This window comes from Ranitomeya variabilis, chromosome 7 (genome assembly GCF_051348905.1).
Source record: "Ranitomeya variabilis isolate aRanVar5 chromosome 7, aRanVar5.hap1, whole genome shotgun sequence".
NCBI classification, from domain to species: Eukaryota; Metazoa; Chordata; class Amphibia; order Anura; family Dendrobatidae; genus Ranitomeya; species Ranitomeya variabilis.
The window spans coordinates 234,778,616-234,793,896 of record NC_135238.1 but is presented as its reverse complement, the minus strand read 5'-3'; the positions used below and the strand labels follow the sequence as shown (position 1 = coordinate 234,793,896).

Sequence of the window (15,281 nt, the reverse complement as noted above, 5' to 3'; positions counted from 1 at the left end):
AGTGTATAAGTAATACAGTGATCACCGGTGACAATATACACAGGAGATCTGTATGTAGTGTCAGTGTACAGGTAATACAGTGACCACCAGTGACATTATACACAGGAGCTCTGTATATAGTGTCAGTGTACAGGTAATACAGTGATCACTGGTGACATTATACACAGGAGCTCTGTACATAGTATATAGTGTGCATGTACGTATAATACACTGACTTACCAGAGATGTCTGTAGTTGAAGACCTTCATCTTTGCTTTTTGTTATTCATCCAGCACAGACCGCCATCACTTCTTCCAGCCATGTCTCGTCTTTGCAGAAAACATGTCACAGTTATCAACAGCTGATTGCTTCTAGAGCACATTCCCCTACTAATATACTACTCCAGATAAAAAAAAATTACATAGTGCCGACCTGCACAGTAACAGGACCCCTCTTTTGTCCCCTTCATGGAAAACAATATTCTTAAAAGTAAATTATAGTACAGCAGTCTGAGCGTGCAGCACCGTGACCATGCCTAGAGTGCCCCTTCATAACGCACATACAGCACAGTCTGCATTTTATAGTGGTCATTAGAGTGCTCCTTTATACAGCACACATAGCACAGAGTAATGACCAATATAAAATACAGACAGCACTCTACTATATGTGCTGTATAAAGGAGCACTCTAAAGACCACTATAAAACAGACATCACTCTGCTTTATGTTTTGTATAAAGGAGCACTCTAATGACTACTATAAAATACAGACACTATGCTATATGTGCTGTATAAAGGAGCACTGTAATGACCACTATAAAATACAGACATCACTCTGCTATATGTGCTGTATAAAGGAATACTCTAATGACTGCTATAAAAAACAGCACTCTCCTATATGTGCTGTATAAAGGAGCACTATAAAATACAGACAGCAGAGTGCTCCTTTATACAGCACATATAGCAAAGTGCTGTATTTTATAGTAGTCATTAGAGTATTCCTTTATACAGCACATATAGCATAGTGCTGTCTGTATTTTATAGTGGTCATTAGAGTACTCCTTTATACAACACATATAGCATAGTGCTGTCTGTATTTTATAGTAATCATTAGAGTACTCCTTTATACAGCACATATAGCAGAGTGCTGTCTATTTGATAGTGGTCTATAGATTGCCCTCTGCGCGCTCTTTATTCTCTTCCTATTAGAATGCTCTCTGTATTGTCTACGTCGTTAGTTTGCTCTCTATTTTGTCTCAGATCGCCGCCTGTGTCGTCTATTAGTGACTAGAATACACTGATATTGCTGAATATCCATCAGAGTAATCAGCTTCTCCTCTTGTATTCATCGGTCACTCTTAGTTCATGAGAAAAATGTGTATTCAGTAAAGACAGATTTTCCTATTCCTGAAATCTATGTAGAGGGAAGGATCTCAAGACTAGAGATGAGTGAACCTGAAATTGGAAGTTTGGGGTTGTTACCTAAGTGTCTGGTGCTGATGCTGAACTCCAAACTCTGACTTCTCCCTGAAGTCTGTACTAATGTTCGCAGTTCTGGGGGAAAAGAGACTTAAAGAAAGAGAGAGAGATCCAAAGTTCGGGTCCCCATTGATTTCTATGTGGATTGGGTGCAAGTTCTGGTAAAGATCTGGTACCTGAACCGACGATTGGACTAAAATCCGGTCTGGTACCAGAACCTGAACTTCCACGGGTCCGATCATCCCTTCTCCAGGCTACACAGAGATTCTGCTGCAAGTTCTCCTGACACAACAGGCACTTAGGAAAGAGGGAATCACAAAGCATCTAAGTGTGATGTTTATTAGGAATTGGACAGCTCTTTGGATTCACAGGTGCTGCCTGTCACAGGTGCCGCCACTCACAGGTGCGACCACTCACAGGTGCTGCCACTCACAGGTGCTGCCACACACAGGTGCCGCCACTCACAGGTGCTGCCACTCACAGGTGTTGCCACTCACAGGTGCTGCCTGTCACAGGTGCCGCCACTCACAGGTGCTGACTGTCACAGGTGCTGCCACTCACAGGTGCCGCCTGTCACAGGTGCCGCCACTCACAGGTGTGACCACTCACAGGTGCCGCCACTCACAGGTGCCGCCACTCACAGGTGCTGCCTGTCACAGGTGCTGCCACTCACAGGTGCCGCCTGTCACAGGTGCCGCCACTCACAGGTGTGACCACTCACAGGTGCTGCCACACACAGGTGCGACCACTCACAGGTGCCGCCACTCACAGGTACCACCACTCACAGGTGCCGCCACTCACAGGTGCCGCCACACACAGGTGCCGCCACTCACAGGTGCCGCCACTCACAGGTGCCGCCACACACAGGTGCCGCCACTCACAGGTGCCGCCACTCACAGGTGCCGCCACACACAGGTGCTGCCTGTCACAGGTGTTGCCACTCACAGGTGCTGCCTGTCACAGGTGCTGCCACTCACAGGTGTTGCCTGTCACAGGTGTTGCCACTCACAGGTGCTGCCTGTCACAGGTGTTGCCACTCACAGGTGCTGCCGCTCACAGGTGCTGACTGTCACAGGTGCTGCCTGTCACAGGTGCTGCCACTCACAGGTGCTGCCTGTCACAGGTGTTGCCACTCACAGGTGCTGCCTGTCACAGGTGTTGCCACTCACAGGTGCTGCCTGTCACAGGTGTTGCCACTCACAGGTGCTGCCTGTCACAGGTGTTGCCACTCACAGGTGCTGCCTGTCACAGGTGCTGTCACTCACAGGTGCTGCCTGTCACAGGTGCTGCCACTCAGTGGACACTGAACTCCACATTGGTATCTGCATTTGGGGATGTGATAGCTTCATACTTTGGGTTTTCCTTTCTACTTGTGCACATAAGGTGGTCGGGTGGACACCATAAAATATACGGCCGGCTATGACCACATGAATGCTAATTTGAAGAAAAACTAAAGAAACTGATTTTTCAAGCAAAAGTATATTTTATATGATGTTATCACTGACAAAGCCATACAATAATTTGGAAAGAATTACGGACATCTGTACAAACAGAAAAGTGAAAGCATAAAGTCTATTTTCTATTCAACAGAAGCAAAAAAAAAACAAACAAAAAAAAACAAAAACCAAGGCACATATATTTATACAAGTGATAACATTACCAGCACATGGATACAAAATATAAAGTATATTTCCATCTATATAAATACAGAGAGGGGGTATTCTCTTCCTTTTTATTATTCATTTTTTTATTTTATGGATTTTTTTTACTTTTTTTTTTAATTTTTAATTTTTATCGTTTTGGTTACCGATTGCTGGGATGATAGGTTGTGACGCAAAATATATAATGTAAGCATGTTAGGTGAGCCTGCAAAATCCCGCTCCCACCGAGGTGGAAGCCGGTTCTTTCCCAAATGGTCAGGCGTTTCTTGTACTAGTGGCAACAAAGGTTTTTGCAAAGCACAGTGCGGGTTGAGTGAGAAGTAGAGGAAATGATGACCCATATTTGCTCCTCCACCGACCAAAGCGTTCATGACGGAACAGTATTTATTAGCCTGGAAAGACTCTCAGAACCGTAAAGAAGAACGGTTTATTGATTTTTGCAATGTATTGGAGTGAAAGTGTCAGATGTGGACTAGTCACACAATTCTGTACAGGTATTGTTTGTTCATTTCCGTCCTGACATGACACAATGTAGACCGTTTCCACCATATCTGGGGACCCTCGTCATGTAGGAGGGATTATTGCATCAGATACTGTAAGAAACATTCAAAACAATCTCAAGGAGTTGATGTTGAGCGAACATTCGTTTTTGGGCAACCCAGAAGAGATGTTCTTCCAGGAACTCGCCCTCTAGTCTGGGCATATAAAGGGCCATATCTGAAGTCAATATTTCCTCTTGCCAAAAATGTCCAGCAGGGTTGTTAAATCCATCATATAGGAAAGATTTCTCTCCTTTTTTCCACTGGAATCAGGTTATTTTTCATTAATACACAGACTTCAGATATGGTCGACAGTTTTGGAAACGAGGCATAGTTGACCCTATGAATTAGAGCTTCATTTTATTGGAATTCCACCTACAATCATCTTCCGACCTGACAGTAAAGGAAAATTATGGAGTTTTATGAGCCGAGACACCAAGCATGTGAACCTTTTCAGGACACTCATACTGAATTAGATGACTTTGATGGTGGTCCATGAGCAGGACACTTACCGAGTAAGATCTGTTCTTTTTGGGGCACTCGGAGACCCTCGGATGACATTACTTCTGGACTACAAGCCATGATCCTAGAAAAGTAACCAGGCAGGCTCATTTTATGGAACCCCAAGCCGCTTAGATGACTTTGGTGGTCCACCACGAGCCAGGACACCAGCTGAGCGAGAGATTTTTTAGTGGCTCCAATCTCGATAGATGGCACCAGCCAAGCAAGGTAAACTCTTGTTAGGGCCTGAATAGAAATCATCAACGTGAGTCTTTGGACAGAGTAATATCGGTTTGAGTGACACTCCACAGGTTACTCGTTATTGTTCGTAGATCATTTGTCTTTGTCATAATTTCCAAATAACATTCAAGTGAAATTTTTGTATGTTCCACGGTCAATGTAAGTTTCAGTTCATTAGTTAATTAATCCAGTTAGCGTTAAGGCGTTGTGAAATATTCTGCAATACTGAAAATACCATGAGTGGCCAAAAAGGGTGAAGACCAGGTAGCCATTTCTCCACAAAAAGTGCTCGCTTAAGGCAAGATTAGGCAACATAAGTTTTGGGTAACAACGTGTCTTTGGTTATTGGTTTATACATCAAAGGCTTTGTGTGTCCAGTGTAGAGCAAGCAATACACCCTGCAAGGCTACATGGCTGAGCCACCACCAAAAAGAGACCTTAGGTGCCCTTTCTAGCGGAGGCCATGTTCATTGGTGGCATGCGTGTTTGTGTGACTCCAACTGCCCCCTCCTCCGTAAAAAAAACAAACAAACAACTCCTTTCCATGTGTGTGAGATCACATGCGTGAATAAGAGAAGTGCGGTCACTTAAACGCCATATATCTACTGTACGTGATTCTATACGCTATTCATTCATGTCTTGCTACATACAAAAATATAAGCCAGGTCCGCGGGTTCTTGCATTCGTGGGCATTGAAGGACTTTGGTGAACCAGTGGTTGGGACGATGACTTATAGACAATAAGGCAGAAAATCTCGAAGCCCCAGATCACATCCATCCCGGCATCTGGGCTGGTAAAGAATGAGGACATCTACAGTCCCTACAGTAAGATGGAGAAGTGGCAAGAAGGCCACCGGGAATACAGACTCTTAAGGCTCCATCAATGGTCCTGACATCGGAGTTCCCAAATCCTCTAAGTACTATAACGTCATTGCTTTATATGTAACAGGCAAATAACCACTAATTCTCATCTTCAATGGATCCCAAGGGACCGCAATACGCCAAGGATACAGGCTCCGGCATCAGCTGTAAGGATAAAGCCCAACTTCTCAAGACTTCAATTTACTGTCCGATACATTGTGACAAAACCCAACAATAAAAGCGCAACTGCACTTTCAGAAAACTTTTAAAACTTTCCAAAAGTTTGGATTGTTTGGAGTCCAGGTGTGGAGACTTCTACCAATGGCTGAAACAAAAGAGCGGAACCAATGACTGCTGTCTTCCAAGTCTGAAGATCGGCTCAATAGAAAATTCTCATTCAGTCTTGGTTTCGAGCTGTGCTTGGCTAAACCATTGTGTCTCCTACTTTTTGGCGATCAGTGAGGGGTCTCTGTACTCGGACCTCCACCGATTAAATATTCAGATATGTCCCTATGACAAGTAAAAAGCTTTCTGAAAGCGCACTTACACTTTACCTCTTTTGAAGACTCCATAAATATTATGCATAGTGCCCCCTGGTGGACAAAAATATGTAAAAAAAAAGTATCAGAAGGCAATATTGTTCTTTTCTTACAGCTGATTACTTTGCCCTGTAATAATATAATGCTTCTGTATCTGGTATACAGGATCACAAAGCCAAGCTCGCTACGAAACGCTTCTCATTAGTATCACATGAACCAGCGACCTTCTAACACTGCATGAATTCCTTCACACTCGACACCCGTCTGCGCTGACCCGTGCAGCCAGAGGGGGGGCACATAGGGTGTTTGCCAGGCACTTTGTGTAACCCATGAGCCCGCTGCGACTTATGCATTTCACAACCTGGCTACTACACCTGTAAGGCACTGAATGGGATTAGTCCTAACAAGCAGGGGTGGTAAAAGGGTTAACATAGGTGCCATCTTTAGATCACACCATTAAGAACGTCGTGTTCTTGCATACGCGCCCAAAAACTAAAATACGCACTCGCACGCCTCCCCCAATACAGCCTTCCCCCAATCCCTCTCACGTACAAAGACTTTCTGCACACAAAGCGGAAAATACTGACGATTTATAAGACGTCTGCCCAGGGTGGTCCGCTGACCCGATGGGCACGTGGCAGTAACAGATCTGTATGGATACGGGCCCTATGTATCTTAATTTTGGGGGCATTCAGGGACCGATCTATAAACTGTCAGATGGGGACATGCTGGGACTTGTAGTATGAGTATTATATATTGCAGTAATATGTCTAAAAATGGCAGAATAATACTGAAACGTAAAGAATCCTTACAGGATCTGCGTATTATAGCGATGAGGATAGATCTACTAAAGTGCAAATGAAAAGTGATATCAAATCTCCCGCAAGGTCCCTCTGTATCCACCGTATATTGCACTAATATCAGACGGTGGGCGACGCGCTACAGACTCCTAATATATAATATCTATCTATAAAAATACAACTTTACATAAAAGCAGCGCAGATTCTCCGGATTATCCGAGCATGGGGTAGGTCAGGGGTAGTCAGAGTTCTATCGCCCATTCACTTCTATGAGAATGCAGAGGATCAGACAACAGCAACTTCCGCTGTCACCATGATGCCGCACTCACTGCATTGGGCGCAGACGGAACAGAGGCGTCATTTAAAGGTGCAAAGTAAAAAAGAATTTTCTAAAGGAAAATTGGATTGCACTTTAGTAGATCTGAGCCTGCAGAAAGGAAATCTAAATGGATGAAAGCGCAATTGTAAAATACCGCCAAACACTGGGATGTAAAGAGAAAACATCCTTTCCAACTGTCCTATTAGAATACATGGAGGTCATAAGAGTGGAGACCTCCCCATTATCTCAGCTTTGAGGGTCCCCAGAATGGACAACCTCTCCTTAAAGAGCATATTCATCTATTACCAGTTTCTGTATGTGCCTATGACAACTATGCCTGATACATTCAGCATAGGGCAAAACCACAAGCAACACTGAGCTCAAGTCTGGGTGAAGCAAGTTCTTTAAATAACATGTCTGTGAACTATCCCTTTAAATGAATTGCCTTCACTCATAGCCTTTTAACACAGCTGTGGTTTTGCTTCCTTGTATTATGGAATAGTTTCATGATTTATGGTGAAAATAACCCCCGACCTATGAGAGATGGACAGGAGCTCCGGGGGCAGATAGTTCAGTAGTATAGTGGGCAGAGGCGCCCACTAGTGGTGGGTTATGACCTAGGCAGGTAGTAGTCGGAGTTGCTATAAGCAGAGGCCTGTGTGCTCCTACACTGCTGAGCGGAGAGATGTCCTGCAGAATATTGCACAGTAATAACGAGATACACATTAAGGCTCCAGCACTGGATCTACAATGATACAATGTATCAGCGGCTGCACAGATTTATCGATGCATCCAAAAATAGAGGAATACAGAAATACAGCGCCCGGCCAACAGAACCAGGGGTGTTTCAGGTGGATGATCAATCAGATTTTTCTGTTAATGAGGGAAGAAACATATTTGTCTAATTAAAAGCCATATGGATGGAAATACAGATAATCCATTCACTAGGAGAAGATGACATCACTGAGAACGCAGCCTATCCATTCACTAGCGAGTGATGACATCACTGAGAACGCAGCCTATCCATTCACTAGCGAGTGATGACATCACTGAGAACGCAGCCTATCCATTCACTAGCAAGTGATGACATCACTGAGAACGCAGCCTATCCATTCGCTAGTGAGTGATGACATCACTGAGATCGCAGCCTATCCATTCGCTAGTGAGTGATGACATCACTGAGAACGCAGCCTATCCATTCGCTAGCGAGTGATGACATCACTGAGAATGCAGCCTATCCATTCGCTAGTGAGTGATGACATCACTGAGAATGCAGCCTATCCATTCGCTAGTGAGTGATGACATCACTGAGAATGCAGCCTATCCATTCGCAAGTGAGTGATGACATCACTGAGAATGCAGCCTATCCATTCGCTAGTGAGTGATGACATCACTGAGAATGCAGCCTATCCATTCACTAGCGAGTGATGACATCACTGAGAATGCAGCCTATCCATTCACTAGTGAGTGATGACATCACTGAGAATGCAGCCTATCCATTCACTAGCGAGTGATGACATCACTGAGAATGCAGCCTATCCATTCACTAGCGAGTGATGACATCACTGAGAATGCAGCCTATCCATTCACTAGTGAGTGATGACATCACTGAGATTGCAGCCTATCCATTCTCTAGCGAGTGATGACATCACTGAGAATGCACCTCAGCTGCACAGTAGAATAATGCTTTCTCATTAATCTTTGAGTACATAAATGTGTTTCTACAAGGCACAGTCTGAATATTCTCAGATGTAAAGCATTGGAAACATTGTATCTCCTGCAAATATAAAGAAGAATCTATTTAATAAATACAATTTAGGTAAAAGGATGCGGAGCTCTTAATCTCGCAAGGAATCTTTTTAATAGTCCCTCCTTGGCTATGTTTGCGCCCATTTTGGGGATAGTAACACGCAGGTACACAGGCTCAAGCATTTACTGTCTCTTTAAAAAAGAGAAGCTTCTTCACAGGCCTATGGGCTCTGTTGCCTCTTATGAATGCAACCTTCATTCCCACCACTAGGTGTCAGACGTGTCAATGGAAATTCCCATACAATTTAGTGCATCTTTTCCCAAGTTCTCCACCATTGACATCGTGAATGCTCACTCATTCATGTTGCTTTAAAAAGCCAGTAAATGTAGGTAGCTCTGTACAATCAAAGCATTTATACAAAATATAGCCTCATTATAATAGTTCTAGACAATTATAAATTCTGTGCACGCTAGATAGGTTTATATATGCACTTATATAGCGGTATATATTGTTTAGTATCTGCAGTATGGTATCGTCAATGAAAATGAACACCTCTATGCTATGATGCTGTGAGATCTCAGCAGTCAGACTGGTGACCTCCGTTAACGAGAAAGCAGTTTTACCGCCATTTCCTCATTTGCGTCAACTGTTGTATCAGGTTTGTTTTTTGCTTTTTGTTTTTTTTTTGGTTTGTTGCTTATCCTCCCTTTGGAGTAACAGAACCCCAAATCCCTTCCCTTTTCCCATAATGCACTTTCACTTTTGCCATCTTAAGAGTCTATATTCCAAATTTCAGGCTGGTTCATGGACAGGGGTTGTAGTGAGGGGGGTTCATCTTTTCTGCAAGCCGATCACGCGGGAGACAAAGTTGACGATGGCAGAAGCCGGTTGGTTGGGGTCCAGCTCAGCAAACAGGTGGCAGACGTTGTCAGTCGTACTTCCTTGTTTCCGGGCCACAAAGCCAAATAATCTGCGGGAACGGAGGAAGGCACTGGCATTAGGACCAAGTGAGCGGAAAATACACATTTAACCCTGATGTTGCTGCCATGTTTGGACCCCAAAATCAGAACCCAAAAGCCCTTCTTCTCCAAGGGAAAAGTGTTATAAATGATGCTTTATAGGGAACTGAAATTTGTTACAATTGTATCCAGCCTCAAAATCACAGTTCTTCTTAAAGGGGTTGTACCAAGTTTGGAAGTTATCTCCTATGCATAAGAGAAGGCAGAACTTACTGGTCACTGGGGTCTGACCGATCTTAATTGCAATTATTAGACAACATTGGAAATAATGGTGAAGGTGACAGGTGCAGAGAGAATCCTGGGGGACACGTATCCCACTAATGAGAAGTCAACACCGCAAAGTCAAAATGAGTAGAAGAGACTTACTTAGCTGGAGTCCCATCTGTCTTCATCCACCTGGAGACCGAAAGTTTCACAATTCAGAAATTCAGTAATGAGCAGTAATAATTTATATTAAGCAAAGAGCGGTGGATGATCACTACAGGCAGCACATCACATCAGAAATCACACATCAGACAGGACGAAAATGCAGACGTCGTCATCCCAAAATGCTAAGACTCATTGTATATAATAAAGAGGCGAATCCTAGTACTCACTTCCTCTCCTGTGGATCCACATCGCAGAACGTGACCGTGTTTAGTGGATAATGTCTTCTGAAAAACAATCTGAAAAAGGAAAAATATCAAATGCTAATAATGAGGCATTATTATAGTAGTTATATTCTTGTACATAGGAGCAGTATTATAGTAGTTATATTCTTGTACATAGGGGCAGTATTATAGTAGTTATATTCTTGTACATAGGAGCAGTATTATAGTAGCTATATTCTTGTACATAGAGGGCAGTATTATAGTAGTTATATTCTTGTACATAGGGGCAGTATTATAGTAGTTATATTCTTGTACATAGAGGGCAGTATTATAGTAGTTATATTCTTGTACATAGAGACAGTATTATAGTAGTTATATTCTTGTATATAGGAGCAGTATTATAGTAGTTATATTCTTGTACATAGGGGCAGTATTATAGTAGTTATATTCTTGTACATAGGAGCAGTATTATAGTAGTTATATTCTTGTACATGGGGGGCAGTATTATAGTAGTTATATTCTTGTACATGGGGGGCAGTATTATAGTAGTTATGTTCTTGTACATAGGAGCAGTATTATAGTAGTGATATTCTTGTACATAGGGAGCAGTATTATAGTAGTTATATTCTTGTACATAGGGGCGATACTATAGTATTCATATTCTTGTACATAGGGGCAGTATTATAGTAGTTATATTCTTGTACATAGGGGCAGTATTATAGTAGTTATATTCTTGTACATAGGAGCAGTATTATAGTAGTTATATTCTTGTACATAGGAGCAGTATTATAGTAGTTATATTCTTGTACATAGGTGCAGTATTATAGTAGTTATATTCTTGTACATAGGGGCAGTATTATAGTAGTTATATTCTTGTACATAGGGGCAGTATTATAGTAGTTATATTCTTGTACATAGGGGCAATATTATAGTAGTTATATTCTTGTATATAGGAGCAGCATTATAGTTGTTATATTCTTGTACATAGGGGCAGTATTATAGTAGTAATATTCTTGTACATGGGGGCGATACTAAAGTATTCATATTCTTGGACATAGGGGCAGTATTATAGTAGTTATATTCTTGTACATAGGAGCAGTATTATAGTAGTTATATTCTTGTACATAGGGGCAGTATTATAGTAGTTATACTCTTGTACATAGGAGCAGTATTATAGTAGTTATATTCTTGTACATAGGAGCAGTATTATAGTAGTTATATTCTTGTACATAAGAGTAGTATTATAGTAGTTATATTCTTGTACATAGGAGTAGTATTATAGTAGTTATATTCTTGTATATAGGGAGCAGTATTATAGTATTCATATTCAAGTACATAGGGGCAGTATTATAGTAGTTATATTCTTGCACATAGGAGTAGTATTATAGTAGTTATATTCTTGTACATAGGGGCAATATTATAGTAGTTATATTCTTGTACATAGGAGCAGTATTATAGTAGTTATATTCTTGTACATAGGGGCAGTATTATAGTAGTTATGTTTTTGTACATAGGGGCAGTATTATAGTAGTTATATTCTTGTACATAGGAGCAGTATTATAGTAGTTATATTCTTGTACATAGAGGCAGTATTATAGTAGTTATATTGTACATAGGGGCAGTATTATAGTAGTTATATTCTTGTACATAGGGGCAATATTATAGTAGTTATATTCTTGTACATAGGAGCAGTATTATAGTAGTTATATTCTTGTACATAGGGAGCAGTATTATAGTAGTTATATTCTTGTATATAGGAGCAGTATTATAGTTGTTATATTCTTGTACATAGGAGCAGTATTATAGTAGTAATATTCTTGTACATGGGGGCGATACTATAGTATTCATATTCTTGTACATAGGGGCAGTATTATAGTAGTTATATTCTTGTACATAGGAGCAGTATTATAGTAGTTATATTCTTGTACATAAGGGCAGTATTATAGTAGTTATACTCTTGTACATAGGAGCAGTATTATAGTAGTTATATTCTTGTACATAGGGGCGATACTATAGTATTCATATTCTTGTACATAGGGGCAGTATTATAGTAGTTATATTCTTGTACATAGGGGCAGTATTACAGTAGTTATATTCTTGTACATAGGAGCAGTATTATAGTAGTTATATTCTTGTACATAAGAGTAGTATTATAGTAGTTATATTCTTGTACATAGGGGCAGTATTATAGTAGTTATATTCTTGTACATAGTAGTATTATAGTACCGTAGTTATATTCTTGTACATAGGAGTAGTATTATAGTAGTTATATTCTTGTACATAGGGAGCAGTATTATAGTATTCATATTCAAGTACATAGGGGCAGTATTATAGTAGTTATATTCTTGTACATAGGTGTTGTGAATTAGACTTTTTTGGCTCCCTCTTGTGGTCACTAGTGATATGACTCTGGGATTGTCTTTCCTCAGTTTGGCACCCACCTGGGTCGTTAGTCCAGGGGTGTTGCTATATAAACTTCCTGGTTTCTCAGTCCAGTGCCTGGCATCGTTGTAATCAGTTCCTTTCTGTTTGCTCCTGTCTACTGGTCTTGGATCTTGCAAAATTAAGCTAAGTCCTGCTTCCTTGTTTTTTGGTTATTTGCTTTGCTCTTATTTTTTGTCCAGCTTGTACTAAATGTGATTCCTGATTTTGCTGGAAGCTCTAGGGGGCTGGTATTCTCCCCCCGGGCCGTTAGACGGTTCGGGGGTTCTTGAATATCCAGCGTGGAAATTTTGATAGGGTTTTTGCTGACCATATAAGTCATCTTACTATATTCTGCTATTAGTCAGTGGGCCTCTCTTTGCTAAATATCTAGTTCATTCTTACGTTTGTCTTTTCTCCTTACCTCACCGTTATTATTTGTTGGGGGCTTGTATCCAACTTTTGGGGTCTTTTCTCTGGAGGCAAGAAAGGTCTATCTTTTCCCTTCTAGGGTTAGTTAGTTCTCCGGCTGGCGCGAGATGTCTAGAACCAACGTAGGCACGTTCCCCGGCTGCTGCTATTTGTGGTGCTAGGATTAGATATATGGTCAGCCCAGTTACCACTGCCCTATGAGCTGGTTTTTTGTGTTTGCAGACTTGGTATGTACTTTTGAGACCCTCTGCCATTGGGGTCATAACAGTATGCCAGGCCAAGGTTGAATGTTTAATGCATTGCAGAAGTGGGATTACAAGAAAGGAAAGTCTGAGTTTTTTTTTTTTTTCCCTCTCTTTTTTCCTCCCCTTTACCTCTGAGTGGCTTGTGCTTGCTGCAGACATGAATGTCCAGACTTTGATTACAAGTGTGGATCAGCTTGCTGCTCGTGTGCAGGGCATACAAGATTTTGTTACCAGTAGTCCAATGTCTGAACCTAAAATACCTATTCCTGAACTGTTCTCTGGAGACCGATTTAAGTTTAGGAATTTCAGGAATAATTGTAAATTGTTTCTATCTCTGAGACCCCGTTCGTCTGGAGACTCAGCTCAGCAAGTAAAAATTGTTATCTCTTTCTTATGGGGCGACCCTCAGGATTGGGCCTTCTCGCTAGCGCCAGGAGATCCGGCATTGACGAATATTGATGCGTTTTTTCTGGCGCTCGGATTGCTTTACGAGGAACCCAATCTTGAAATTCAGGCAGAAAAAGCCTTGCTGGCTATTTCTCAGGGTCAGGATGAAGCTGAAGTGTATTGCCAAAAATTTCGGAAATGGTCCGTGCTTACTCAGTGGAATGAGTGTGCTCTGGCCGCAAATTTCAGAAATGGCCTTTCTGAAGCCATTAAGAATGTGATGGTGGGTTTCTCCATTCCTACAGGTCTGAATGATTCCATGGCGCTGGCTATTCAAATTGACCGGCGTTTGCGGGAGCGCAAAGCCGCGAATCCTCTGGTGGTGTTGTCTGAACAAACACCTGATTTAATGCAATGTGATAGAATTCAGACTAGAAATGAACGGAAAAATCATAGACGTCAGAATGGGTTGTGTTTTTACTGTGGTGATTCTACACATGTTATATCAGCATGCTCTAAACGCCTAACTAGGGTTGTTAGTCCTGTCGCCATTGGTAATTTGCAACCTAAATTTATTTTGTCTGTGACTTTAATTTGCTCATTGTCCTCCTACCCTGTTATGGCGTTTGTGGATTCAGGTGCTGCCCTGAGTCTTATGGATCTGTCATTTGCCAGGCGCTGTGGTTTTGTTCTTGAGCCGTTGGTAAATCCTATCCCTCTTAGAGGTATTGATGCTACGCCATTGGCGGAAAATAAACCTCAGTTTTGGACACAAGTGACCATGTGCATGACTCCTGAACATCGGGAGGTGATTCGTTTTCTTGTTCTGCATAAAATGCATGATTTGGTCGTTTTGGGTCTGCCATGGTTACAGACCCATAATCCAGTCTTGGATTGGAAGGCAATGTCTGTGTCAAGTTGGGGCTGTCAGGGAATTCATGGTGATTCCCCACCGGTGTCTATTGCTTCCTCTACTCCTTCGGAAGTTCCTGAGTATTTGTCTGATTATCAGGATGTATTCAGCGAGTCCAGGTCCAGTGCTCTGCCTCCTCATAGGGACTGTGACTGCGCCATAGATTTGATTCCAGGTAGTAAATTTCCTAAGGGAAGATTATTTAATCTGTCTGTACCTGAGCATGCCGCAATGCGTTCGTATATCAAGGAATCTCTGGAGAAGGGGCATATCCGTCCATCCTCTTCCCCTCTTGGTGCGGGATTCTTTTTTGTGGCCAAGAAGGACGGATCTTTGAGACCTTGTATTGACTATCGGCTTCTGAATAAAATCACTGTTAAATTTCAGTATCCTTTGCCTCTGTTGTCGGACTTGTTTGCCCGGATTAAAGGTGCCAAGTGGTTCACCAAGATAGATCTTCGTGGTGCGTACAACCTTGTGCGCATTAAGCAAGGAGATGAATGGAAAACTGCATTTAATACGCCCGAAGGTCATTTTGAGTACTTGGTGATGCCTTTCGGGCTCTCTAATGCTCCCTCAGTGTTTCAGTCCTTTATGCATGATATTTTCC

General features: G+C 41.9%; 1 protein-coding gene across 8 annotated transcripts in view; it reads right to left on the bottom strand.

The window, feature by feature from the left end:
• Positions 1-2,915: 2,915 nt before the first annotated feature.
• Positions 2,916-15,281, bottom strand: part of TNS1 (tensin 1) — a 374,732-nt gene continuing 362,366 nt past the window's right edge. For all 8 annotated transcript variants that reach the window (XM_077273214.1, XM_077273221.1, XM_077273217.1 and 5 more), the window contains 3 exons: positions 10,280-10,348; positions 10,050-10,079; positions 2,916-9,634 (listed from right to left, as the gene is read on the bottom strand). In XM_077273214.1, coding sequence (XP_077129329.1) covers positions 9,496-9,634; positions 10,050-10,079; positions 10,280-10,348 — 238 coding nt within the window. In that variant the 3' untranslated portion in view covers positions 2,916-9,495. The remainder of the gene's footprint in view (positions 9,635-10,049; positions 10,080-10,279; positions 10,349-15,281) is intronic.